The sequence below is a fragment of the Aspergillus multicolor genome (assembly GCF_047715735.1).
Source record: "Aspergillus multicolor strain CBS 133.54 unplaced genomic scaffold BDW74scaffold_1, whole genome shotgun sequence".
Taxonomy (NCBI): Eukaryota; Fungi; Ascomycota; class Eurotiomycetes; order Eurotiales; family Aspergillaceae; genus Aspergillus; species Aspergillus multicolor.
This window is the reverse complement of record NW_027395952.1, coordinates 747,122-773,499: the sequence shown is the minus strand read 5'-3', so window position 1 is coordinate 773,499 and position 26,378 is coordinate 747,122. Positions and strand designations below refer to the sequence as shown.

Sequence of the window (26,378 nt, the reverse complement as noted above, 5' to 3'; positions counted from 1 at the left end):
GGGAAGAAGGTATAGAAGGTGACACAGAAGGGAAGAGCGTTAATCATGAGAGAGTATATATGGTGGAGATTGGAGAGGTTATGGCGAGTACTGAGTAAGAGCTGAGGATTGAGCCTCAGTCAAGAAGGAAAGCATAAACATATACACCAGAAGATGCAGGAATCAGGAAGTGCAAAGCCACCCATGTTATACAAAACAAGTGACAGCTCCGTTCTCGGCTGTCCTGTTTTTTCTTTATGCTTCAACCAAAACTGATTCAATCAGCGGCGGCGGCTAGACTGCAATTCATCGTGAGGGCCTTAATGATCATCATTGTCATCAAGATTCGTTCCGTAATTCCTCGCGTGACTGCTGCTGGCTGGTATCACGATCTTTACCCCTGCGCCTGGACGGTGCAGGCACGAAATCGAAGAAAGTGCGGTATTTGCTTGTTGTCTCCTTAGTTATGCTAGACCGGCGGGATTTGGCAGCATCGGGGTATTCAAGCGAATAGGTCGAGGAGTTTTTAGAGCTCCCGGTGCTATCCCGGGGTTCAGACCACCTTGGTATTGAAAACGGCACTCTGCTCTGGTCCCAAGTGGCGGAAGACGAGCTCGGGGGGGTCTCCTCATCAGCTTCCTGGGCATGGTCGGTTGAACGGCGAGGGAGGGATGGCCTGGATGTGAAATAACCGATGGAATTACGGTGACTTCCGGTCAGAGATGCCGCTGATGGCGCGTTGGTGTCGGGAGCGGGAGCTGAAGCGGGAGCAGGCGTCGTGGGCTTGGATGAGCTTTCTCCGTGGAGCGTCACAGAACGCTCTAAAGAGTCGACTAATTCTTCCCACTTGATTTCGAGGTTGCCGTTAGGGCGCTCTGCCAGCTCCGCCCTGCTTAAGCACTCCTTGGTTCTTTGTTGTAAACGGATGGCGATCTCATGGAATTTCAAGATTGCAGGATCTAATTCTTCAAGTTGGGATAGCCGAGCTGGCGCAACTTCTAGCCATATTCTGATTAGGTTGGCAAAGCTTCGTGCGTGATCGATGAGGAAAGGAAGGCTGGGAAATCCCTCGCGCGAGGGCGGTGGTAGGCGGCCGAGAATCTGTATTGGAGTCGCATAAGAAGGTGTGACGATGGGTGTAGGGCGGTCGGCCGGGATTGCGCAGATAGAATCGACGAATGTTTTGAATTCATTCCGGTTGCTGTTCAGGAACTTGTTCATAGGCTCCATCCAAGGTTCCTTGCTCCCAAACGTTGTCATGTTGGCCAAGCCTTGTAGGGCTTTGGCAATCAGTGTCAGAGTGCGTTGGGCGCGAGGACGGGGGTGATCTAGACACGTGTGAGCTATGAAACTCCTGCAGGCGTGGTGGGGATAATTTTGCCATACCTTTGAGTAGTCCAAACAGCTTCGGATTTAGAATTGCTGGACAGAAGAATCGCAAGAAGAGAAAGCCAGAGACACTACTATACGTGACCGAGCGGAGGAAATCGCCATAGCGATCATCAGCACAAGCCCGGATGTGTCGAAAGATAAGTCTCAACTCCGCCGGGCACCTCGAGGCAGAATTGGCTATAGATTTCCATACACTCGTGGTAAGGCTGACCAGATTCTTCCAGTTGCGCTCGAGATCATCTGCACGATGTATCCGAGAGGGGTCAACTTCGCATTCAGGATCAGTCTCATCAATCTCATATAGCCGTTCACCGATTGTTTCTTCCAAATATTCCTTGCCGAGGCGACGCATGTGGTAGTCAAGGGCTTTGGTGAGAAGCGAATTTCCTCGGAAAAGAAGATTTGCCTCTAAGGTTGCGGTGCGCCCCAGGTCGCGAACAAGGACTTCTCTATCTTGACCATGCTCCCTAGTGTCGTTGGAATGGAGTCGCGACGTATACCGGAGTCTGTTGGCTGTGGACTCCTTGTGAATACCGTCGATTTCGTCCTCAACGAGGGCTGATATCCATTCAACTGTTGTCCCTGATACTTGATAAATGTTCATAAGTGCTTCAGACAGTTGATTCAACTCGGATGACATGATCTGAGCCATGTTCACTGTGAGCCCGTTACCGAAAGAATGCAGAATCTCAGACATCGGCGCGTATTCGTGAGACATGAGCACAACCGTCTCCTCCATCCGAGCTCTCATCAGCATCTCTCCTACACATTGATCCCTATCATCCAGGATTGGCCACCACTTTTCGGTCTCCGTACCTGGCTCGAGGTCGTCGAGCTTGATATCCACCCTCCCACAAATGGAATCTTGAGAAGCCACCTCAACATCATCCAATAAGCGCGTTGGGTTTGTGTCCTGGTTCAAAGCATATGCGCCATGGGCTACTAGAGACCAGTCGCGTTGCGCTGGGTTGAGAGTTTTCACCATGATAGAAACCTGAGATAGTACTGGCGGAAGATCATTGAAAGTGAACTCTTCTCGCCAGAAGGGATTAGGTGTGCGGTACTTGATAGCCGTCTTCGCTCGGATCTCACCATCCAAAAGAACCTCCGTATAGTAGTCGTTGGTTGCAGATGGTGCAGCGGTCGTGAAGTGAGACCGAGACTGCTTACGACTCCGAGGTGTCTCATCCGCGCCCTTGTTACCGAACATTTTCGCTTCGGTCACTTTGACCGTTAGCATCCTCTCAATTCTGAACATATCGGCGAGAGATGTTGCGCCAGTATTGCTCGCAACAGAGCCTGGTGTTTTCACGGGCTCATCATCGGTTGGTATTGCCGGGCCATAAAGTTCCGGTGTGCTAAAGGCGCGCAGGAGCACAAACCACACTTCAAAGAGCACCCGGCTCTCCAGCGCAAGGTAAAGAGGGCGCGTCAATCCTGAAACAGCATGCACCGCATATTGCGGGTAGATAGCTATGCAAAACTCATCTTCCAAGACAGAGGATTCTAGCTTTTGTATTGCGCAGCGTGAAAGTTGAGATAGTTGAATGGTAGTGACATGTGAAATGTCAGACTCGGTGAAGAGCCTGAACGCACCATTCTCCTGCAGCGTGCAGCTCACCTTTTGCCAGGATGAGGATAGGGCGCGCTGTTGCCGGAAAGTTGAAATCCGACGACCGGAAGACGGTCGAACGCCCGAGGCGCTAGGTCTATCCCATAAAAGCATTTTCCCTACTTTTATGATGGCGGCGTCCTTCTGAGCAGTACTCTCGGAGTTCCTCCTACTTTCTGAGTTTCTTCGGCGATCGACCACGCGCCGATCAATTATCGTGACGGACTGTGGCTTCGTCATCTTGTTTTGTACGCCCTTGGGGCGGATGGGCTGCCAGCACAACAAGGCTGCGAGCCAGGAATCGAATGTCTCGCTCACGTGGGGCCGCAATTCTACTCCAAGGCCGGACGTAAAGGTAGAAACGCTGAGGTAATTTGCTCGAGTTTCTGGGTCCACAAGGGACCGAACTTGACAACCACGTAGATCTGGAATCAGTGTCTTCGCCAAAGCGGGCTCCCCTTTTGCTTGGTAAATCAGACTGCCCATAGCGACATTAATAGCGCAGTAACCAGAAGACCAAGCGGTGGTGGAAGATGTTCGAAAAGACAGAATGCCGTGCATCCTTCCGCACGTAGTCTTCATAAGCTGTAAGATCTTTGAGCTATCCGTATTCGGCAATGATGAGGATCCTAACCCCGAACTTCCAGGAGACCTACTCAACCGGGGACGACTGGGTGTTCGGGGAGTGAACGTGGGGGATTGTATAGATGGAAAACCGATGGACGACGCCGATTGATCATCGGCACTCTTGGGCTGAGGAGTCGTATTGATCGAGCCCAAGCGGTTTCGCGTGCGGGTGAGAAACGAGCTTGACGAGATATCACTTCGCTGGTCGTCCAAGGTGGTGGTGCGGGACCGCGCCCGTTGATTTCTCAGCTCCGAATGCGTATCATCTTCGTCCCCTGTCGAAGAGTATAAGTTGAAGTCGCGTCGAGTCTCTCGATCGGGTGCTCTTGTCCGGGCGGCCCGCGGAGAAGGGGCAGCACTCGCAGGGAGATGCTCCACCTCCGATGCAGGTGAATTGTTCCCGGTTTCAACGGAGTCAGGGGTCACGGTCCGAATGGTCGCTTCCCTGAAGCTATCCGGGTATACCATGCCGTGGCGGTCCTTCGAAGACGACTTCTTGCTGGGCCTACGTTCCACCGGACGGCTGTAAGATCCCTGGTGCATAGAATTCCGCTTGTACCCGTTTGAGCTCTCCGACTCCATGTCTATCCGCAGGCGGCAGCGGCACTCCGAGAGAAGTCGCTATGGAACGCAAGCAGGCGGAAGCACATATATCGATTATAGTCTGGGTATGTTACCATGCAGCGGCAGGCTGGGACCCGGCACAAACTGCGCAACCGACCTCGAACAATTGAGAGCCTTGTCGTCCAATGGGTCGCTAGATGAACGCATGGAGTCCGGATAGGGGGCGATTGGTAGAGTCGCACATTCGGTCGAGGCCGGGCGTCCTGGGGTACAGGTGAGAGCTGAAGACACGACACGGACCACCGGGACAACTGTAGGTTCAGGGGGGACGTGGTGCCGGCGGTTGGGCGGGGGCAGTGAGTATGTCTGTTGAAGAATCAAAGGGCGAAAGAGGCACAGGCCGATAACAACGGAGGTGGATGAGTCGTGGTCGGACGGTCAATTTGGCATGGCGGTGTTGTTGCTAGAAAGCCATGGTAGAGCGGATTAGCTTCTTGGGGAGGGGAAGAATGTGGAGGAGAGAAAAGTGGTACGGAAGCACGGCGGACGGTCTGCTGGCTGGTTCAACCGCCCGCCAGCAACGTGATATCATTGGGCTGTCCGCTGGAGAGGGGACATACTGTCTGTCTGCTTCTTCTCTCTTCAAGAGTTCAGCCAGCCCTGGCTTTTGGCAGTCGCGTGGAAGTGCCGGTTTAATTGGTTGCGATTGAAGCGATCGATCGATTGATTTTGATCTCGCCCTCACTGCGCGGATTGGAGGGCTGCAGATCGCACGTCAAAACGAAATCCTGGGGTGGGAGTACTTTTTTTTTTTTCAGGATTAGTACTTTCAGGATTTCTTTTGTTTGTACAACAGGAGGTTTCGGTTTCGGGTACAGGGTAAGCGAGAGGAGGACACAAACGGCGCGGTTATTAGAAGGAGTGAGGTGGGGAGGAGAGGGAAGATCAAAGTGAGAGAACTGCTGGGATTTGGAAGAACGACATGGGCAGAAGATAGCGACACCACCAATGAGTCGTGCACACTGCACAGTATATCTGGAGTGCTCAGCAAACCGCTTGATCGAGTCCCCTGTATAGTCCCAGGACAAGACTTCTATTCTTCTTCTTACGTACTCTAGGCCAGGCTAGCTTTCCCCTTCATTGATCCTTCCAGACCCGAGTCCTGCGGCAATCTTGATAAGGAACGAATGGTGCTTATGAATTCCGAGCAGAAAGCGACAATAGCAAGACGAACACTTGAGTCGGTGTGTCGAAAGAGTTGATATACCACTCTCATTGGAGCCCACTTCCCATAACGACCCTTTGCTCTCCTGTTCGTGGTCGAATCACGCCGTCTTCTGCAGGGAAGCTCCCACACCTCTTTTGAAGAAAGGATTCCCCTCCTCTTCCTGGTCTCCGAGCGTCCTCCGAAGAAGCTTCGGCATCCACCACCTTGACATGGGTGGTCTCTACTAAGCAGGTCTGGACTCCTATCTCTCCAGCACCGATGGCCAGTGCAGCCCGAGATCATCATGATGCCTGCAAGTCATCGCGGGACTCCTGGGGCAGTCTCCCGAAGTGGACTTACTACTACTGACGGGCAAATATCGGCCCCTCTGCTATGAGCCCAGGACACACTAAGGAGCCATACTATCACCATCTCGGTTTACCAGTTCCCACTTTGTTACGAATCCGAAATCCTAATTTTTGGACTGCCGGGCATGATTCAGGCAGGTTGACTTCGACAAGGTGACTGATTCAATTTACTCCGAATCACGGAGTAGGTTTGAAATTTGGAAGATGTCCAGCCTTCTAGAAAGGTTGAAAGCACTCGCCACATGGAATCATCAAAGGAATAATGTCTCAAATGATACGCCATACAGACCTATTCCCCGGCCTACCCCTCATACTAAACAGCGGTAAAGCTTATTAGGACCCTGGTCCCTGAACTGATATTGGACTATCCTGATAAACCTGCAGCATGCCTCCACAGAGCTGCAGGGCCAAAAAAAAAGATGACTCTCGGCAGTCAACCTCGCTGTAAACCTGTAACAAAGCCATTACTCACTCGCTGGTTGTGAGTACGCTATGTGCTGCGAACACTAAACGCCTGCAACTAGGCATAGTCACAACATTCATCGCCCGGTACGTCTTATCTTCCTGATTTCTACGGAACAGAGATTCCGACTTGCGATCTTCGATCCCACGGAGCAGCTGTTTGCAGCCAAAGCGGTACATATCCGTATGTCATTTTCCTTGATTTATGGGAAAATTAGTTGAGTGGCAGGTCTCAGAATGAAATTCAAGCCACTTTGTAAGGTTAGAACATCGGTTCGTTCAAGAATTCTCCTGCAGTGGCATTAGCTGTATATGTATACTTACTCTTGCTCAGTGACAAGTCACATGATCTTCTTTTCAGGCTGCAAGGCTCCCACGGATCGCTTGCATCATCTGGCCGGTGCAGCTCCCGAGCTTCTATCAATGTCATGAGACGAGGCTGTTCATCAGCTGTCATCCCGTAGACCTGTCACGATACCTACGGACAGCATTTGACTACATCGCTGAAAGGCCAGTATTAGATCTTCTCTACCCCCGTTACTTAATCATATCTATCACCTCCGTCACTCTTCGGAGCTAATTTCCCGCTTGTCGCATCTCCGCATCTCGCTTTCTTGAGCCATCTACCTCCTTTGATGGCCATTATCTAAAGAATGACTTTGGCTTTGAAGCCACTTCTTTACTTTGGTGCTCTTGTATGTTATGCTGATAATAGGATCTATGCGAGAAGGTTTTAGCCAACATGATGTCCTCAAATGTCCTATCTCGATTCCTGCCTCCAAATGGCCAGTCGGTATACGAGACGATACGCCAACATGACAATGACTCTGATGTTTCTGATGTGGAGGAACGTGCCGGCTTGGTTTATGATGGCAACGCCAATCTGGAAGATCGGTTCAGCGATCGTGAGCTTGAAGAAGCCATGGCCGATGCTACGAGAGAGGGATCTTCGAGCCCGAGCGATACCTTTCTGAACCCCCAGGCCATGCAAAGAGGGCATCAAGTAGGCCCAGCTAGCTCTGGGCCCCGTCGGCGTAAACCTAGCGAGTCCAAGTGGATGCAATCAGTATCTCCCCGGCCCGAACCCCTCGACGACGACGATAATGACGATGAGCATGATGATGATGTCCCGGCCTCTCTTCTGATGGAGGGCCAGCATGATGATGAGGAGTTGAAGATGCGGCTTCCTCCTCCGCCTTCCCACCACCTTTCCGACCCGCAGCCTTCTCGCACTGCTCGCTCTCCGCGCCGTGAGCACATTCGATGGGATACCACAAGCGATCAACGACATTCGCACGATATGCCCCGTCGAAGTCGTCCGAAAAGCCTGTGGTCAGCGGGCCACCCTAATATGGCCATGGTAGATCCGAAGGAGAAAGCCATGTGGATGTGGGCAAACGTGGAGAACCTAGACAACTTCTTGAAAGAAGTTTATACATACTTCCTGGGCAATGGGATATGGTCCATCGTGCTAAATCGAGTCTTAAGTATCCTGTGCGTCCACTTTTCACGTCCTGTGGCTTTATCCCTGGGTCCATACTGACTACTTGCAGAACTTTTGCATTCATTGTAGGATTTACAACGTTTCTTACAAACTGCATCGACTACCATCTTGTTCGGACCAGCAAGACCTTAGAGCAGATCTTGATTCCGAAGTGCACCAGCAAGATGTCGGCATCTTCTACTTTCTTGCTTTGGTTGCTCTGCGTTTTCTGGATTGGCAAGGTCTTCCAGTTGTTGTTGGATACCAGGAGACTCAAAAACATGCATGATTTCTATCATTATTTGCTCGGGGTCTCCGACGCAGAGATCCAGACAATCTCCTGGCAGGAAGTCGTTAGCCGTTTAATGACGCTGCGAGACGCCAATCCCGCCACTGCTGGTGCTGTATCAGCATATAATCGCCGATTGCTGGGCAGCCAATCCAAACAACGAATGGATGCTCATGATATTGCAAACCGTCTGATGCGTAAAGAAAATTATCTGATCGCCTTAATCAATAAAGATATCCTGGATCTAACGCTTCCAGTTCCATTGCTACGGAACAGACAACTATTCTCCCGGATCCTGGAATGGAATATCAACCTATGCATAATGGATTACGTCTTCAATGAGCAAGGCCAGGTACGACCACTATTTCTGAAAGATACCCACCGAAAGGCTCTGAGTGAAGGCTTGCGACGACGCTTCATGTTTTTTGGGATAATGAATATCTTCATAGCGCCTTTCATCGTCGTCTACTTTATGATGCATTACTTTTTTCGCTATTTCAACGAGTTCAAAACCTCCCCGTCACAACTCTCTTCTCGCCAGTATACGCCACTCGCCGAATGGAAGTTCCGCGAGTTTAATGAACTATGGCATCTTTTTGAGAAACGAATCAACTTGTCGTACCCATCTGCTAGCCGTTACGTCGACCAGTTCCCGAAAGACAAGACCGTCCAGGTTGCTGGCTTTGTGGCCTTTCTTTCCGGTGCGCTGGCCTCTGTTCTTGCTCTAGCATCTATCTTAGACCCAGAGCTGTTTCTTGGATTCGAGTTAACGCACGATCGAACGACGCTCTTCTATCTTGGTGTTTTCGGATCTGTCTGGGCATTTGCCCGGGGAATGGTTCCTGATGAGACCCTTGTATTTGATCCCGAGTACGCTCTACTTGAAGTGATCAATCTTACTCATTATTTTCCAAGTCATTGGAAAGGGAAACTGCATAGTGACGACGTTCGAAGAGATTTTGCTGAGTCGTATCAGATGAAAATCGTCATTTTCATGGAAGAGATACTGAGCATGATATTTACGCCGTTTATCCTGTGGTTTAGCCTGCCCAAGTGCAGCGACCGTGTGATTGATTTTTTTCGGGAGTTCACTGTTCACGTCGACGGCATGGGCTATCTCTGCTCTTTTGCTGTCTTTGATTTCAAGAAGGGCACGAATGTTATCCCACAGGGACACACCAACCAACACGACGTGCGGCAGGACCCACGTGTAGATTATTTTTCAACAAAAGACGGCAAAATGCTCGCTTCATATTATGGTTTCTTGGATAACTATGGCGGAAACCCTCGTGCTACCTCAAACAAGCGCCCGTTTCATCCTCCACCAACGTTTCCATCTCTAGGGTCCCCATCCTTGGTTGGCGTTGGCAATTTTGGGAACCGGCAAGACCTGGCCCAGAGTCGGTTCGGACCGGCATCTGCAGCCATCGGCCAGCAATCGGTAATCGGTGGCCGGTTGGGTGCACTCAGTGGTGGTGACACTGAGTCTCCTGCCCCCTCGCTCCTTCTCGACCCGCACCATCAGCCATCAACGTCAGAATTCCGATCGGCGAACCGCGTCCCAACGCATCATCGTCACCGATCGGCTCGCCCTCCGCCAACGCTTTTGTCTGAATCCGGTTACAAAGACGGTGGGATGTCTATCGCCGCCGCGCGTCCTCCGGCCCCTAAGCAACGAAACGGGCCACTGCCTACAACCTCTAGTTCAGCGGGCGATACTAATATCGAAGACTCATGGGGCATGAAGTCAGGCGACGAAGTGAACGAAGATGACGCGGAGGAAGAGAATGTAGACGACATAGTCGGGGGTGCGGGGGTTCTTGGACTAATTCAGCAGTTCCAAAAAGCGAACAAGGATAACCGGCCCCGTACGGCCGTTGGTCTCTGAGTTGCCTTGTGTCACTACTCCGTACTATCTTATAGAATACCGAGAGTCATAGAATTCTTTTGTTCATCCATCGCAATGCGTAGAAGCAGTACGAAGTGCTCCGTACCACGAACGGCCTTCCTGCCCCTCGCCTCTAGATATTGTTTACTTGTTTACTTTGTATTTGATCAAAGATCAAATAATACTCCGCGATGGCTTCTACCCTGAGATTCAATTCATCCACACAAACGTGCGTTTCCCATCTGCTTTCCAGCTGCCAGTATTAACCGGACCCTGTAATACAGCCCCCCGCCATGCCTTCGCAATCGAGTCTAGAATCTTATCATCAGCCCACGCCGTCTCTTCCCCTCCACCTCCCTCAATCGGCCATGCCATGGGTAGGGTGTCACTAACAACCGAATAGGTGCGGAGCAAGGACGCATCCTACACGGACGCTCGGAGACTCTGCCCAATAATGACGGAGCCGTTTATATCTACACAGGCTGTTCGCGGAAATATTGTGATGGAAGGGCCTCTTTTTCTGCTCGGACATATTGTCGCTGTCAGGGTCCTTTTCAGGGTCCATCAGCTGGCTGTATTCATGCCGTAATCTTACAATTCAGGGTCGAGACCCTTTTTCTGCAGCTCGTCCCTGAACCTCGGGGAGTTCGCACAGCCCGCGACTGCGACTGTCCCTGAGCCATATTAAAGCTCTTGACCAAGGCTTCAGTGATCCGTACTTGAGTCTTAATACTAGTAGTAACATGAGATATTGAATTCTGGATGGATTGCTGGTGCCTGATGTCATTGCAGCCAGCTCCGCTTCGTTCAGCCACAAGGGTCTGGGCAAGCTCCGCTTAGCGCTCGCTATAAATCAAAATCGCCTGCACGAATGGACCGTCACAACTTCCAAGGAAATATCCCTGAAGTTCGAGCATCTCCTATCGTTTCTTCAGCCTTGCAGCTGGTTCTGCTTGTAACTCTCAATTCTTGGCTGAATTTATTCAAATCCCCAGTTCTTTTCATCCTGTCCAACATCACAACTCGTTACCCTGCACGCGACCTCGCGACCACACAGCTCAATCCTCGAGATGCGCTGAATGAACTATTTCGAACTTTTCGCTACTATATCACTCTTCACTGCCAGCAAGTGATATTGTCCTTTGACGTCCACTCACTTCAGCGTCGCAGCGCCTTCACCCTCATTTACTGCGTTCAACCACGCTTCTCCCGCTTCTCCTTTTCCTACCCCCTACTCCTTCGCCGGAAATTCGCCGACCATGTTTCGAGCACGGCGATATCGCATTTCCCTGGTGTTCGCTGCCATATTTGTCCTACTAGTACTCCACTTTAGCCGGTCTCACGGTCACGATCAACCGGCGATTTTACAGGCCCCTCCGCCGCCCGTCGATCATCATACTCCCCCTTTCCCGGATCAGAACGTCAAGGATCAGGACACAAGTAACAATGGCCCAGCCGGCAGTGAGCCTCCTACGTTAGAACAAGCCGCGCAACATCAGCCACCACCCTTCACAGGTCCAGATGGCAGCTCAACTCCGTCAACAGAATATCCGAGCAACCCGAACAATGTACCATCCCAGGACCATGAATTGGGCGGCGCGAAACCCCAGATTGGTGCACAGACCCAAAGTACACATGATGAAGTTGATGGTATTACTGCCTCGATTCCTCACTGGAAGCCATTGCCCGAGCGCCATCCGATTAGCCCGGAATCCCTGATCAAGCTTCCAACTGGGCCGTCAAAGGCACTGCCCCAATTACAGGCCAAGCTCAAAGACGAGTCATCAAGCGACAAAATGCAGCGGCTGCAACAGCTTGACACTATCAAATCCGCCTTTCTACATGCGTGGAACGGTTACAAAATCTCCGCGATGGGCCATGACGAGGTTAGACCTCTTCGAGGTGGATACAAGGACACCTTCAACGGCTGGGGTGCTACCCTTGTTGATGCTTTGGATACTCTTTGGATAATGGATCTCAAAGAGGAATTCTCAATGGCAGTCGATTATGTGAAGAAGATTGATTTCACTACCAGTACCAAGAAAGAGATTCCAGTCTTCGAGACCGCAATCCGCTACCTCGGCGGCATGCTCGGCGCCTATGACATTTCGGGACACAAGTACGATGTACTCCTAGACAAGTCTATTGAGCTTGCGGACGTCTTGATGGGCGCCTTTGACACGCCAAACCGAATGCCAACTCTCTACTACAAGTGGAGTCCAGAGTATGCATCCGAACTTCGCCGGGGCGATTTCAAGGCCGTCCTTGCGGAGCTTGGCTCACTTTCTATGGAATTTACACGTTTGGCGCAGTTGACGAAACAGGACAAATACTACGATGCGATTGCACGCATTACCAACGAGCTTGAAAAATACCAAGATTCAACCAAGCTTCCTGGTTTATGGCCTCTCAACCTGGACGCGTCCGGATGCAGAAGGGTGCCAGGTGTCTCACGGGAGCCCGCCGCAGCTGGGCAGCCGGTTAGAGGATCCTCTTATGAGATCAATTCTACGAGCTCTGCAGTACCACTTCAAGCGAGACAAATTCATGAAGGCGCCGAGCCAGCCCACTATGGAGCTGATGATCCTCTGGAAACAATTGATACGCGAACACCTCCCCCAAAGCAAGATTGTTTCGGGGGCCTCAACAACCAACTTTCGGGCATGGACAAATTTGGGCTTGGTGCCCTTGGTGACTCTACATACGAGTATTTGCCGAAAGAGTATATGCTGCTAGGCGGTAACAATGACCAGTACCTGACCATGTATCAAAAGGCCATGGACACAGTACGAGAGCAACTTGTTTACCAGCCAATGCTCAAGAACAATCGCGATGTCCGGTTTTTGGCTACGGTCACCATGACAAAGGAGCTCGATGCAGTTCCTCCAGGCCGTACCATTTTCTCCTACGAAGGTACTCACCTTACCTGCTTCGCTGGTGGAATGTTCGCCATCGGCGCCAAGTTATTCGGTATTGAAAAGGACCTCAAGCTTGGTAGTCAGCTGACGGACGGCTGTGTTTGGGCATATGAGGCCACCAAATCAGGGATCATGCCGGAAGCATTCCAGCTGGTTCCTTGTAAGAAGGGCGAGCCATGCGAGTGGGATGAGGATGCATACTACATGGCTATGGATCCTTACGCCGACAAACGGCCCATTTCACACAGCAAGCGATCTGCCGATCCTGAAAAGGGAAATTGGCATGTCGTCGCAACTCCGGAATCAATTGCGTCTGCCAAAGAAGATGTAACCGACAAATCGGCCGCCACTGAAGGGCGACATGTCGGTACAGCCACCGGGGCCGGCTCGCTATCGCATGAGGAATTTGTTACGGGGAAGATCCTCAATGATCGACTTCCGCCTGGCATGACCGGGATCTCAGCTCGCAAGTACCTCCTTCGTCCGGAAGCGATCGAGTCTGTCTTCATCATGTTCCGCCTCACAGGAGACCCCATCTGGCGTGAGAAGGGCTGGAAGATGTTCCAGGCTGTGGACAAAGCTACGAAGACGGAATTGGCTAACTCAGCCATTTCCGATGTTACCGTTGATGAGCCGCGACCCGTTGATAGTATGGAGTCGTTCTGGCTTGCGGAGACTCTGAAATACTTCTACCTTCTATTCAGCGATTCGAGCCTGGTGAGCCTCGACGAATACGTCTTGTAAGTGAAGTCTAACTACATTTTACTACGATCTGCTAACTCCTTCCTTCTAGGAACACTGAGGCTCATCCATTCAGGCGTCCTGAGTACTAAGCGATATTGTTAGACTGTATTCATATGCTAGGACTTTTGCATGTAAAAGCGTCGATAGCTCTTCGCCAGGATCACGGAATCTAGCCATCCGGCTTCCACTCACCAGAGGGGGGACTTTTTGTACCTTTTCGGCCCTTTGGTTATGTCTCTCTATAAAATACACCAAACACGTATATAATAGCATTGTGTACTCAGATCCTGCGTTCTGTGGAATAAATATAGAAAAAGGCGTAAAAAGGCGTTGAGTGGTGCCGCACTAGAGGGACTTGGAGTGGGTTCAGCCACGCTTTATTTAGTCAGAGCAGTCTCGCTCTTCGTCGTCATCGCCAACCGGGCAACCTGCCACTCCTTCTCTCTCCTCCCCATACTTGTCTCCTTCTTTCGCTCACTCGTTCTCTGATTCCATTCTTGACCTTTAATTTTACATCTATTGGCAAAGGCGCCAACGCTTCCTCGCCTCTCCTTCACACGGAGCGCACGGCCAACTTGTGTGACGGGCGCAAGTCGGGATGAGTGAAGCAGAGACCCAACAGGCCCGAGGACGACGATCGAGTTGTGGGAAATGGAGCTTGAGGTCTCCGTGGATAATGAGCAGCAATTCTGGGCCAGTATGTCCTCTGTGTCTCTAAATTTCTGCGCTTGGTGTCACCGTCTCTGAAACTGACCTGTTCCGCTTCCGCATAGACATCCAAGAGATTGTATCCGCCCCTTGCTCCACGGAAGACTTGATTGATGATGCCCTCCGAGCATATCTGAGTTTGACGGCTAAATATAAAGGTAACCCGGCATTGTATCTCAAGATCACGGCCCATCGCATCCTCTAACCAGTCTCCGCGAACCCCTTCAGAGCATTATCTCCAGTCCGAGTACGAGGTTACAACATGTTCGTTTCAGCTGCTCTCTTCCGCGCTCTTTGTCGCTCATACGGACTATGTCCGGCGACAAATGATATACGCTTTGCTGCAGGTACCGCTGGCTCTCCATCCCGTCTCCGAGAGAATCGCTATTCATACCCCAGATAGGAAGATGATCCTGTGATCCTCCATATGATTGCCTCCTTCCTCCTCTTCGATGGCCGCCAGCGTGAAGTTCCACTCGTTATGATGAATGAAGAGGGCGTGTTTCCGCGTTTACTTGAATTGCTTCAGGTCCAAGCGCTGCGCATGGATGACGACAATGCGGCGGGGTTGCATCGGCTTTTGATGGACCTCATGTATGAGTTGTCGCGGATACAGAAGATCAGGATTGAAGACCTGAGTGAGTCTGATAGGCGTGACAGATGCTCGTCATGGTTGGATAACTAACGTGGTTGTATTCAGTTCTCGTGGACGACGACTTCATACGCGGTCTATTTGATATCATTGAACATCTGTCGTATGACGCCAATGACCCATATCACTATCCCGTCATTCGCGTGCTGGTATGTCTATACGTACTGTGTCTGTAAGGCAATTGTTGATTTGCGCGCCAGTTGGTACTGAATGAGCAGTTCATGATATCTGCGCATACCCCTGACGAAGGGTCACCATCGACCCCGTTAACGAACAAGGTCATTAAAATATTGTCCATGCATGGGAACTCCTACAAAACCTTCGGTGAAAATATTATTCTTCTAATAAACAGAGAAGGTACTTTGCCAGTCGCACAATTTCGCGTACTATAGATCTGACCTTTCGGCAGCTGAAACTTCATTGCAACTTCTCACACTCAAACTTCTATACCTTATTTTCACAACCCCCAGCACGTATGAGTATTTCTTTACCAATGACCTTCATGTCTTGGTTGATATCCTTATACGAAATCTTCTCGACCTCCCGGAGGAATCATCAGCTCTGCGACACACCTATCTCAGAGTTCTCTACCCACTTATAGCACATACGCAACTGAGGTTACCGCCGCATTACAAGCGGGATGAGCTCAAGCGTATGCTCAGTCTTCTCGTTCGGGGCCAGCTTACGGGCGATACTGCCGCGGACTGCGAGAAAATCATGCATTTTGATGAAGTCGACGAAACAACCCGGAGACTAGTCCTCCGATGTGCTGCCGTTGACTGGCTGCGTGACGAGCCAGAGCCCGAGCCGTACAAGCTTGCGCGCCCTCCGCAAAGGGAAGATAGTTTGACTTTGTCGTTCCCCTCAATTGACGGCGCGCTTCTGTCCGATGCCGACATAGGAACTTCACTGGAATCGTCCCAGTCAATCGGCTCGAACAGCACACGGGGCAGCTCGCTAGAAGATCTAACATCTCCTCCAGGCGATGGCAGAGACTCCCCTGCATCGGCGGGCGGAACTCCCCGCAAGCACAGCCAGGTTGAGCGGCTAGGGATGTTCCTCGCTCCCGCCTCGTCGTCTTCACTCAGCGTGGACGAGATCGCCTCCCAGCGCGAAAAGCCGGGAGTCATAACACCAAGCCGCTACGACGGACACCTACCCGGCTTGCAAACAAGTCCCACCAAACACAAAGTGAAGCCGCTACCCCCGAAGACAAGACGCTGGCGCGGGAGACGAGCAACAGTAGACGAAACCGCGTCACCTCTCTCCACGGCAAGCATCGCAGAAGAAAGAGGAAACGCCAGCAGTCCCAGCCCTCTTTTCTCAACACCTATCGTGACCGCCTCCGAGCAGTTCCTCCCAGATCCAGAACGGCGCGACTCGTCCTCAACCGTCCACAGTTACACCCACATGTCTCCCGCCCACCATGAGCCTACCCACCCATATCCGCCCCCAGTCAAGCCCCCCATCTCAGCGCGTCGCTCTGCCTCTAATCCACCACCGGCCGTCCCGCCCCCTCGCCGCTCCGCAGTGCACCAAAACCTCCACCCATCTTCCTCCAGCCACTGCACCCCGGCCGCAAGCCTAAACCCCAGCCCCTCGCGCCCGTCAGTTTCGGCACAAAGCAGCGCCACTACCGTCACCTCACAAAGCCACAAACAAGCCCAGAAGCCTGAACCACCACGAACTCGCCGCTGGGGCCGCAAGCATACATTTACGGATTCCTCGGATAGCCAGGCGGGGAATGGCATTAACAGCAGTGTGAGCAGTGGCAGCGAAAGTATTGCGACGGTATTCCTGCACCCGGATTATCCGTATTTGCCTGAGAACACGTCTGCTCCTGCTCCCCTATCTACTTCTGTTCCTGGAAATGAACCTGGAATTGAAGCTGCGGCTGCTACTGCCGTCGCAACTAATATTGTGCAGCATGAAGATTCGAAGTCTACGGAAGCCGTGCTAGGTGCGGATGGGAACGGTCATGAAATGATTAGTGTTGAGGAGGCGGTACAGAATGTCTCCCTGCAGTAGCACTAGCACTAGCCTTGATATAAGAGCGGACTTAATAGAGAGATGGAGCCACTCGTCGGCCGACCTTATATATGTCCCCTCTGCTGGGACACATCTACCTAGTTGCAAAATGAATGTAGATTGTCTGCATCATATTACAGTCAATATTAATTGTTCTTGTTATCCTCAGTATAATCAAATGTCGTGAGCCTGGTGCAGACCCGATGTTGCATTATTATTTCAAGATATGTACATCAAAAACACCAATTATTTCTCCTGTCGACATGTTCACAGAGGTCGTTTAGGGGTGACAAAATAGAAAGAGAGTGACAGAGAATTGAAAGAAAAAAAGAAACCCGCTTCAGAGCGCCGTAGCTCCAACAAACTCCAAGTAAAACAAGACCAACCACACCATACCACATACGGACCTATCCAGAGGCACTCGCTATGCTACTGTACCTCACGGGTCCAGGTCAATAATCTCCAAGCCCTTGGTCATATCAACCACCGCAACAACAGGAGAAGGCTGCTTCTTCCTCGGCGAGGCGCTCCTAGGCTTCGGCTTGATCTGCTGCAGCAGACCCTTGCACTTGCCGCATCTATGCTTACCAGGATCGATGCTTTTGGAGTGGCGGCCATAGTTCTGGCAGCAGTCGACGCATGTCCAAACGTACTTGTAGTCGATCTTGTAGTTGTGCTTCGTGGTCACCTCGATCCGGCCGCCGTAGACAGGGTGGTTTTTTAGCTTTTCCTTGCATTGCTGTCCCCATTTCTTGAAGCTTATGCCGTGGGGCTGGTCGCGGACTTCTGACACGATGTAGTTGGCGAGATGGCAGTACTCGTGGGCCAGGGTGTTGAGCAATCTGTCCTCGTCGTCGATGATCTTCTCCGCTAGCTCGATGGTGGCGTAGTGCTTTGTGGTCACTGATGGGGCTTCACTGCCGGATGAGGAATCGGCTGGGGAGGTGGACCGGCTATCGATGATGGACCGGTCTCGCTTCCAGCTTGCACGTCCGGCCGTTGTCTGGAGCGTCTTGCTCCAGACGATGCGGACACCGCCGGTTGCTGCTGAGCGGCGTTGGACTTGGCCTTGGGCGACAGCATCGTCGAGCACCTTCAGGAAATCTTCTGCGAGGGCAACTTTCCTGTTATCAAACGACTTTTTGCGCGCTAGGGCTGCTTTCTTCGCTTCGGTTTCTGCTTTTTTAAGGGCCGTCTTGCTGGGGGTCTTGACGGGCTTCTTGGCCTCTGAACGTTTAGGCATGGTTTCAGAGTCATAGTCGGACTCGTCGAATTCCTGCAATAGTTGATTGACTTTGCGTGGGGAGTGTTCGTCGATCCAGTTGTTCGTGACCTCGGAGCTCCAAAAGGCGTCGGTGCTTTCACGGTACGGAGTAGGTGGTATGTGGATCTTGCTCTTAGTCGGAGACCGCAGAGTGCCTTTTGATGGGCTAGAGGGCGGTATCTGGAACACGGAATCCCTACGCGGTGTTGAGGAGGGTGATTCCAGCTCAGCTGTCACTCTACTCCTACTTAGTAAGTCAAGCACTGGGCCTTGGAGGGCGGTAAAACTTACCCGAACAGGTCATTCTGAAGCTGTAAGGATGGATCACTGTCCTCCAGATTCAAACGGTGCATCCTGTCGGAGACGTCGGTGTCTTTCTGGAATAGTCTTCTGGAGACACTATCCAGTTTCGGAGACGGTGCCATAATCGTGGCTGGTACTGACGGCTCAAGGCGAAGATCAGGTCGCTGTAAGGACTCGCGCACAGCATTCTCCAGGTCGAGTGTAGAATCAGGTCGTCTACCTCTCATCAACCTCCTCCTTTGTGTTGGTGGTGGAGAGACCTTGTGTTCCTCTTCTTCCTCAGATTCATCGTTTGATGTTTCATGGTAGCTCGGCTCGTCATTGTCACTGACAATAAACTCATCGAGCGAATTGTAACTGTTATCATTCTCATTTTCACCCTCATCCTGATCCTCGTCACCCGAGTCCTGCTGAGGCTGCCGGTAACCGGTAAACTGTTGCGTGGTTCGACTCCTTGTTGGTGATCGTCTTGTCGAAGACGCATCAGACGGGTTTCTAGAGAGTGAGGTTGGCTCTGGATCCAGTTCTTCCTCTAGCGGATCGTTCTCCTTGTCATAGTTGTATAGTTCTGATTTGCGACTTGTCCGAGCCCTAGGTTGCTGAGGAACGGGCAAAATCATGGAGTTGGTGCGTGCTAGCTTTAAAGGCGTCGCTTTCTTCGCCTTGGGCGTGTCCCGCTCAGTGGCCCCATCACTATCGGCAAAGATATCAAAAGTCTGCTCAGAGAGCGTCTTTGTCCTGGTCCTTGTTGTCTTGCTCCGCACCAATCGTGGCCGTTCTGCTGGCTCCTCATCAAACAGCGTCCTCCCAGGCATCGTCGTATTGCGAGCCAATTCTGGCTCCCTGCGGCGCTCCTTGGTTGTCGGTGGCGGGGGCGAAACATATCGCTCAGTCAGGCGCTGCGGCCTCATCCTTTGCGATTCCTCCTGTCTAGTTTGGTTCCTGGTATTGAGGCGGGCCATTGTGGCGGTTGGCGAGTCGCTCCGGCAGCTGACGGTGCCAGGATGTCGACTTATTCTTATACCGACTATCGAAGTTATTGCAGGTTCGAAGCTGCAGAAACAATCCACTCGAGAAGAATCATGGTCCGTCGTTGGAAGTGAAGCTGTCCATGGAGATCGCGGTTGGCACGGCAACACAAAAACACCCGATCCCCGCTGCAGATAGCCGCCCTCCACCCATGCAGTGTTCGGTTGTCCTTCCAGTTAGTGACCAATTGAATCGTGGATTTAACTACACACCAGAGCCTTCTGCACATTCTGTGTCGCGTTGGCTGTTTTTTCCCTGGCTGTGGCTGATTGCCAAGTTCCAGGAGCACCTCCCCGGTGTCCCTATAGTACAGAGTAGGTAACGGTGGGTTCAGCCGAGAACAAGAATCAGGTTTTTAAAGTCATTTTCTTTTTTCATAAGCTGGATCCAGAGATCGTTTGCTCATATTATGAGCTGTAAATTAGATGGAGTATTGGTGTCAAATTGTAAATTTACTGCAGGTATATATTTTGGTTCGTAGCAGGCCAGCAAACGGAGATGGACAATAAATAGTGTTGGAATCATCACAGACGCATAAAATTTGGTCTATCACCAAATGACTTTCATAGTTTGGTGGTATGCTAGCAATGGATGGTATGATAAATAGGATGATGTACCACCCAGATAGAAGCACAGCAAGATAGTCTGATACTGGACGAGATACTACAACATAGCGTAAATGAACCAGTACAAGGTAGTATTGATAACAATTGTACTCCATAGCCAGGTTCGCAATACATTACAAGATAATATTGATAGTGATCGTTCCACATGGAAAGAGAATTAAATAGAAGTGACTCAGGTCGCGTACCAAAAAGCCAGGTAGACATAATAGCAAGCAGTAGGCATGTGATACACTAGACATTCACGGTACAATCACCACGTGGTAATGGGTTGAAGTGTAGCAGGTAAATATGGTACATCAAAAATTCCCGATCTACAACAGAATCATAGCAGCACCGGCAAACATAGCCGTGGCAATGTAGGCGCCGATCTGGAAGGCACCAACATGAACACTTCCAGGAGCCAGAGCAAAGGCAGCCCCATCAGAGGTGTCAGCAACAGCAGTTCCACCAGACCCGGCGTTAGCAGCGGTAGGCGAAGCCTTGACAGAACCCTTTCCATCAGAACCGGCTTCGCTTAGCAAAGATGAGCACGAAGCCGTCGGCTCACTTGTGCTCTGGCTCGTAGCGGCACCGTCAAAGTCACAGGCATTCTGGCCGTTGCCTTGATCAGACTGGTCCTCGTAGTACTGGTTCATGGCAAAAGAAAGCTGCTGCTCGGGCGTGCAGACACTGTAGGCGCCATACTCTCCGGTAGTGGCATTGCCAGTGACGCCGTCGCAAAACTTGCCATCCTGATAACCACAAACAGTACTGAAAGTGGAGGAGAGCTTCTTGCCGGAGATGTCGGACTTGGCAACACATGTGATGCTTTTTTCCATGCAGCTGCAGAGGTCTGAGTTGGGAGAAGGAGGCAGAGGGGAGGCGGCCGCGAGCCAGTTCTTGCCGTTGGTCGGGCATGACTGAAGAGCTGTGTTCGTGGGGTTATACTCGGCTTTCTTGGTGCCGGTGGGTGTGGCCGAGGCAAGCTGCTTGGAGAGGTAGCTGTAGTCTTCAAGGGTCTTGGCTTTGCCGTTGTCGATTGAGACCAGACCTGAGCAATGTCAGCGAGTAGAAGTATTCGTGACTATAGAGACTCACCGTAGTTGTTTTCCTCCTGGAAGTACATGTAGACAATACCGCCGGACCAGACGTCGGCCATCTTGTCACCATAGAGAGCCTCTACTTCGGTAAATTTGCGGGGCGTGACAGCATTGCAACCGTACTCAGCGAAGAACACAGGAATAGAGTAGTCTTTGAACTCCTCTGTACGGGATTTATAGCCAGACTTCTCGTAGTTGGAGTCACCACACCAGGAGTAAACATTGTAACCCCAGAAGTCAATTGTATCTTCTTTCTCGCCACAGTTGAAATAGTTCGCCATGTCCACACGAATAGAGGAGTCATCGTTGGTAGCATAACCAACGCCCATCGTGCGGTAGTTCTTGGCCTTGATGTATCGCTTCATATCACGTACAGCAGCCTTGACGAAGGCGCTGGCATCGGTGGTCTTGGGATTGTTTGACACTTCGTTGCCCGCAAAGAATCCAATGACGTTACTGTACTGAGAAAGCTCGTCGACAACAGATGCATAGCGCTTGTACAGAGCGTAGTCCCATTTAGGGTCGTTACGGACAATGGATTCTGAAGGAGACGACAAGTCCGCAATGACATAAATTCCAGCATCGCTGAGGAGACTCATACACTCCTTGTGATCAGCCGTGGGGTCAATGGCGTAGACACGGATGGCGTTTGCATTGAGCTTTTGAAGGTAGGGAACATCGCGCTTGCAAGCATCGGCGTCGGCTAGGGGATCTTTGTAGTTGTTGGTGCCAGACTTGGGACCGGAGTATTCCTCTGCATCCGTTAGCCATAACAGACATCATCATTGAGCCACTGCCCAAGGTAACTCACGTTGATAGGCAACACCGCGAATGTAGCTGGGACTCTGGTCAGTGCGGTTCGGCGTGGTTGCTCATAGAGGGGAATACCTTACAATTGGGTGTCGTTGCTCTTGTAAAAGAATTTGGAGCCCTGGGCATAGTCAGAAATCTCATCTACAGACTAATGAACAATGCAAATGGAGTCGTGAGGTACCTTGATGACGATAGGGTCTAGGTCAGCGGCGAGAACGCTACTGGCGAAGAGCGCCGCGCCCGCAAGAATGCTGGAGAACTTCATGTTGAAGAACTATTGGTCATACGAGGATCAAGTAAAGATGCGATCGCAGAGACAGGACTCGTCGTTGGGGTATGGTTGTATTTGATGGAAAGAGTGACACGCAAGACCAGCTTTACTAACAAAGGAATGGAAGGTGCGATGGACAGTAGACGGAAGTGAGCGTATAGGTAAAATAGCGTTAAAAGCAGATGAAACGAGTAGGCGAGTAAAGGAATGTCGATTCTCGAGAGAATGGCGAGAAAACAGAAGTAAGAGAAGGGTCTCAGGGCACAGAGGCATTTCATACTTCGTCGGTGGGGGACCCCAGGCTGCAGGGTAAACCGCAGGGACTGCCCACTTCTACGGCGAATTCGCTGATTTACCGTGACCATGTCCACTCTTGCGTGCTTGCAGCGGAATAACAAGAGGTTGATCGCAGGCAATTTTCGGTGATGTGCATCTCTGAGGGCTATCATTTGGCAAACCACAGTGAGACATCCCCACGACGGGATAGCCCTGATATCGAAAGGCACAACAACGCGCAAGCTGGGTCCACGGGCTTCGAGATTCAGGGGTAGAAGGGTCCAAGCAAAGCTTATTCTCTCGTCACTCGAGTACTCAGTATATAAATAGGTCATTGGGATAGTCGTCATGTCGCGACATGATTGCCGCCTGTCTCGGTCTCTGAGAGACGGCTCGAAAGCTCAAGGGCATCAATGGGTAACGCGGTCTGATATATAGGAGTAAGGCGACTGTTTGACAAATGGCAAACATGTGAAGATACGGTTGGATTTGTTGCTGTCAATTCATAGACCATCGTCCTGGTATTGCTCAATGATTTGGTCTCAATGACTTAAATGCCCTGATAGTGAATATACTTCGAGGCTCTGGCGCCGCAGAGTAGATCTCAGTTCTCGATGAAGCATTTGAGGCATCTCGATGCTGTTGCTGAAGCCTGAGCCTAGGTATAGATCTGCTGTAGCCATGATGTACTCCGTACGCCGTAGCGGCAGGTCCCTGACCAGACCCAGGGTAAGGGATCGACCTGAAACAGCTCCACTATGCAGATGGCTCTCCACCAAATTCCAATGATGTTTCTGACAAAGCTGCATTTTATGTCTGTGCCCACTACTGCCCTCTGGGCTCAGGCTGTGTGGCAAGATGGCTGTGCGGTGAGATCATGGTTCAGAACTTCAGATACTCCTTTGGCAGAGTTATTACGCTCGCAAAACCCCTCTGTTTGGATGGCTCAAGCAAGAGAGTGGCGATCTTATCAGGAGAGTCAATCAATACTCGACTGGGCGGTCGCATCGCAATCATCCTTCAGACGTCTAAAGAAAAGTCAGAAATCGAGAAACAAAATCTTGTCAAAAAAGAGTAAGATAGCTCGAAAACCAGGGTATCTCTGTCTGATAAGCACGAAGGGCAGTGATAGGTTATTTACATAGAAATGGACTATGCCAAGAGATCATGAAGGTTTTGTCTTGGGCTGTAGCCCACAGCAGATTTATCCAATGCATAAGCCAATGTTATGCACGGAAATGGCACGTGACACCACTGCGCGAAGCATGGACTCTCAGGTCTGTTTAATTATTCTCAAAGAGACCTATGTTCTAGGTCTGTATCTTTCTTTCAAGCTTCAAAGCCACGCAGGAAACACGCCTTCGAATTGGCCAGCAGGAGAGTGTATCCGCAGCCCCTTTTCAGCCGGCCCATGGAATTCTCAAGACCTCAACCACCGGCAGTTATGCACTCGCCACCATCCCGCCACCCCTGTTTCGGGATTGGCCCCAGGCCTGCGTCCTGAAACAATGAACTGCCCTGATCCTCCAATAAGCACTGGACTTGATGGATCATCATCGTCCCAGCACTTAAATCTGACTGCCTTTGCATACGGCCCGGATCACGCCGGAACTGGATTTGCAAGTTAGTGTTCATAGAAGCGTACGAACAAGTTGGTCTCGATACCGAGTATGAGGCCATCCTGCATTGAGCGGTGTCATCTCAGCGACATCAAAATCATCAGTTAGGTAGGTTCCTGGCGAAGGCCGTCAGGTACTTTAGCTCGCCTGGTGGAAGAATGTCGGCATCCCTAGTTTGACTCGGGCGAATACCCGCCACCGAAAATCTGGCCGAGGTATGATACCACAATGAGTTGAGAAATACGCGAAGTACTAGCGGTTATGGTCTGGCCCGGATTGACGTGGGAGGCCTACGCCATCAACGGATCCGCCGCAGAACAAGCGGATTTAAGAACAAGGAACGGGCTTATGTATGGAGATCAAGATCTGGAAGCTGGAAACTTGACTGCCACTGACCAAGATATCTACCATGCCGACTACTCATATATGGAGTAGAGCATTTACACCGCACTCTATAGATTGGCAGCGCCCATGCAGAAATGACTTTGAGTTCTGACGTTTGATTGAGACCGCGTCTTATCAACGTGAAGCACAGTCATCTTTTGAACTCGGTGCAGGGAGTTTCAAACTGCGGGGCCTATACACCTCAGATAACGACTCCTTCAGGGGACAAGAAAAAGCAATTAAAAGCCACCATCCCGCTTGACAAATGGCCTCCCATCTTTTGAGTAGTGCTGTCAGCCAGCCCCGGCTGCCAACGTCTTCGTGGCTTGTCCTTGTTTGCTAGAAACTTGGAAGCTTCGTGCGCTTCGATTTTGCGGGCGATCAAACGCAAACTTGAAGTTTGAAGCCACTTGCATCCAGCCATCCACTCGAGGCTAAAAGCAGTGGCGGCCACAGTGGGGTTGCTTAATTTCAGGCGACGCGTTTTATTTGTGCTGATGAGATCATGGAATCGATGTGGAGGGCTGTCTGGCCTGCATCTATTGGCCTCTGTTAAAATGCGCCTGCTTTATTCAAATTTCGGCCGTATACAGAGTATAACTAGGTCCTAGGCAGTGTGGCCGCATCAACACCCAGTCGAGGATTCATGGGGTTGAGATTTGAGAAGCCTCGTGATCAGCTTAAGGTGCTTATGCCTAAAGGATTGTCATCTATGATTAGAAGGTAGAGATGTACTGCCGACGGCCATAGGGAGCGCATCATACATCGAGGTCTTGCTTCCGCTGGAAGAGTACGGATTATGCAACACGACGGGCTACTCAACATCTTGGTGCGATGTTGAACCTAATTAGACCACAGAGCCTCAGCGATTGAGTTTTAAGAGTCGACATTCTAGGCAAAAAATTCCTAGAGCTTGATGTCTCTACTTCGTACTATTCCGGAGTACACGAATACCATAGCAGTACCCTAGGGAGGTTATAGATGGGCAAGGCTCGCGGAGTACGTATAAACCGGTCACGGCACCCCAACCACAATTCTGTCAATTGAATATAATACCCCACGTTCTTGCTGCCAGCCTCAACTATCAGCCTTAAAGTCGGATTGTCTGCTGAATGCTGTTGTATGGCAATCTGTTTGTGAGGAATGATAGCGAGCCCCTGCATACCAGCTCCAGACAGTGGTGGTAACAAAGCCCGTAACACTGTTACACTCCACCAACGGCTTATGGTGTGACTCCTGATCATTGGCCGGGCTGATAGACAGCGGGTCGGGCTCAGGGGCGCCCGGCGACTTCCATGGAATCGGACTCGCACTTTCGAGTTATTTGTTGGTAAACCCACCAAAAGCGATACATAACTTGAAAATTGACACACAGGTTCTTCAAGCGAGAGGCCTCCACGGTTCACAGACCTCAGTACGGTCTCGTGGGGTGGCGGTGGGCAGGCATAACAGCCATGTTGTACCTGTACGGTGACGCCAAATCACTACAACTAGCGAAGTCTAAGTCGTGAGCAGCGACCTTGATCTTGCTCAAGTTCAAGACGATACTCGTAAAGCAGCATATAAAACAAGTAAATACTAGAGAGTGGCACTCCGCGAGTCGCGTTTAACAGTGAGATTACGCGGAATCCCCAGTCGTTTTGCCAGTACATAGAATGACAGCCAAATACGCATAAGCCACAGAAATCGGCCTGTCTTGCGTATCAGGACGGTAAATTCGCAGATCCAGCGCCCAAAATAGCCACAGCCCCCTCCCAAGCAGGCCAGCCAGTCCGATTTTCCCAGTTGGACAA

The 26,378-nt window shown here is 51.0% G+C and overlaps 6 protein-coding genes across 6 annotated transcripts; 3 read left to right on the top strand and 3 right to left on the bottom strand.

Moving 5' to 3' along the window:
* Positions 1-46: 46 nt before the first annotated feature.
* BDW74DRAFT_2526 (GTPase-activating protein BUD2) lies at positions 47-4,414 on the bottom strand. Its single transcript, XM_073732322.1, has 2 exons — positions 1,366-4,414; positions 47-1,307 (listed from the first exon to the last, which is right to left on the bottom strand). The coding sequence occupies exons 1-2, from the start codon at positions 4,190-4,192 to the stop codon at positions 319-321; spliced, it is 3,816 nt and encodes a 1,271-aa protein (XP_073589502.1). The 5' UTR covers positions 4,193-4,414; the 3' UTR covers positions 47-318.
* A 2,235-nt stretch (positions 4,415-6,649) lies between these two features.
* atgI (autophagy protein ATG9) lies at positions 6,650-9,937 on the top strand. Its single transcript, XM_073722623.1, has 2 exons — positions 6,650-7,705; positions 7,765-9,937. Exons 1-2 carry the CDS (start codon positions 6,954-6,956, stop codon positions 9,869-9,871), a joined length of 2,859 nt encoding a protein of 952 aa, XP_073589501.1. The 5' UTR covers positions 6,650-6,953; the 3' UTR covers positions 9,872-9,937.
* Positions 9,938-10,773: 836 nt separating this feature from the next.
* BDW74DRAFT_2475 (class I alpha-mannosidase 1A) lies at positions 10,774-13,819 on the top strand. The gene is made up of 2 exons (XM_073732314.1): positions 10,774-13,529; positions 13,583-13,819. The coding sequence occupies exons 1-2, from the start codon at positions 11,131-11,133 to the stop codon at positions 13,620-13,622; spliced, it is 2,439 nt and encodes an 812-aa protein (XP_073589500.1). The 5' UTR covers positions 10,774-11,130; the 3' UTR covers positions 13,623-13,819.
* A 142-nt stretch (positions 13,820-13,961) lies between these two features.
* BDW74DRAFT_141837 (uncharacterized protein) lies at positions 13,962-17,053 on the top strand. The gene is made up of 7 exons (XM_073722622.1): positions 13,962-14,230; positions 14,307-14,399; positions 14,470-14,588; positions 14,645-14,879; positions 14,942-15,042; positions 15,094-15,250; positions 15,303-17,053. Exons 1-7 carry the CDS (start codon positions 14,185-14,187, stop codon positions 16,919-16,921), a joined length of 2,370 nt encoding a protein of 789 aa, XP_073589499.1. The 5' UTR covers positions 13,962-14,184; the 3' UTR covers positions 16,922-17,053.
* A 307-nt stretch (positions 17,054-17,360) lies between these two features.
* Positions 17,361-19,450, bottom strand: BDW74DRAFT_172242 (uncharacterized protein; the record flags this gene model as incomplete). Its single annotated transcript, XM_073727474.1, has 2 exons — positions 17,361-18,423; positions 18,477-19,450. 2 exons carry the CDS (start codon positions 19,448-19,450, stop codon positions 17,361-17,363), a joined length of 2,037 nt encoding a protein of 678 aa, XP_073589498.1.
* A 929-nt stretch (positions 19,451-20,379) lies between these two features.
* Positions 20,380-22,614, bottom strand: BDW74DRAFT_2445 (glycoside hydrolase family 72 protein). The gene is made up of 5 exons (XM_073732307.1): positions 22,217-22,614; positions 22,116-22,153; positions 22,034-22,059; positions 21,221-21,976; positions 20,380-21,173 (listed from the first exon to the last, which is right to left on the bottom strand). Exons 1-5 carry the CDS (start codon positions 22,298-22,300, stop codon positions 20,455-20,457), a joined length of 1,623 nt encoding a protein of 540 aa, XP_073589497.1. The 5' UTR covers positions 22,301-22,614; the 3' UTR covers positions 20,380-20,454.
* Positions 22,615-26,378: the final 3,764 nt, after the last annotated feature.

Coding starts and splice junctions, on each gene's coding strand:
- BDW74DRAFT_141837 (XM_073722622.1), top strand. CDS start 14,185: ATGGAGCTTGAGGTCTCCGTGGATAATGAGCAGCAATTCTGGGCCA. Junction 14,400..14,469: donor TTTGACGGCTAAATATAAAG/GTAACCCGGCAT, acceptor GAACCCCTTCAG/AGCATTATCTCCAGTCCGAG. Junction 15,251..15,302: donor TCTTCTAATAAACAGAGAAG/GTACTTTGCCAG, acceptor ACCTTTCGGCAG/CTGAAACTTCATTGCAACTT.
- atgI (XM_073722623.1), top strand. CDS start 6,954: ATGATGTCCTCAAATGTCCTATCTCGATTCCTGCCTCCAAATGGCCAG. Junction 7,706..7,764: donor AATCGAGTCTTAAGTATCCT/GTGCGTCCACTT, acceptor GACTACTTGCAG/AACTTTTGCATTCATTGTAG.
- BDW74DRAFT_2526 (XM_073732322.1), bottom strand. CDS start 4,192: ATGGAGTCGGAGAGCTCAAACGGGTACAAGCGGAATTCTATGCACCAG. Junction 1,308..1,365: donor GCTGTTTGGACTACTCAAAG/GTATGGCAAAAT, acceptor ACACGTGTCTAG/ATCACCCCCGTCCTCGCGCC.
- BDW74DRAFT_2475 (XM_073732314.1), top strand. CDS start 11,131: ATGTTTCGAGCACGGCGATATCGCATTTCCCTGGTGTTCGCTGCCATA. Junction 13,530..13,582: donor AGCCTCGACGAATACGTCTT/GTAAGTGAAGTC, acceptor CCTTCCTTCTAG/GAACACTGAGGCTCATCCAT.
- BDW74DRAFT_2445 (XM_073732307.1), bottom strand. CDS start 22,300: ATGAAGTTCTCCAGCATTCTTGCGGGCGCGGCGCTCTTCGCCAGTAGC. Junction 22,154..22,216: donor TAGACCCTATCGTCATCAAG/GTACCTCACGAC, acceptor GACTATGCCCAG/GGCTCCAAATTCTTTTACAA. Junction 21,977..22,033: donor TCGCGGTGTTGCCTATCAAC/GTGAGTTACCTT, acceptor TAACGGATGCAG/AGGAATACTCCGGTCCCAAG.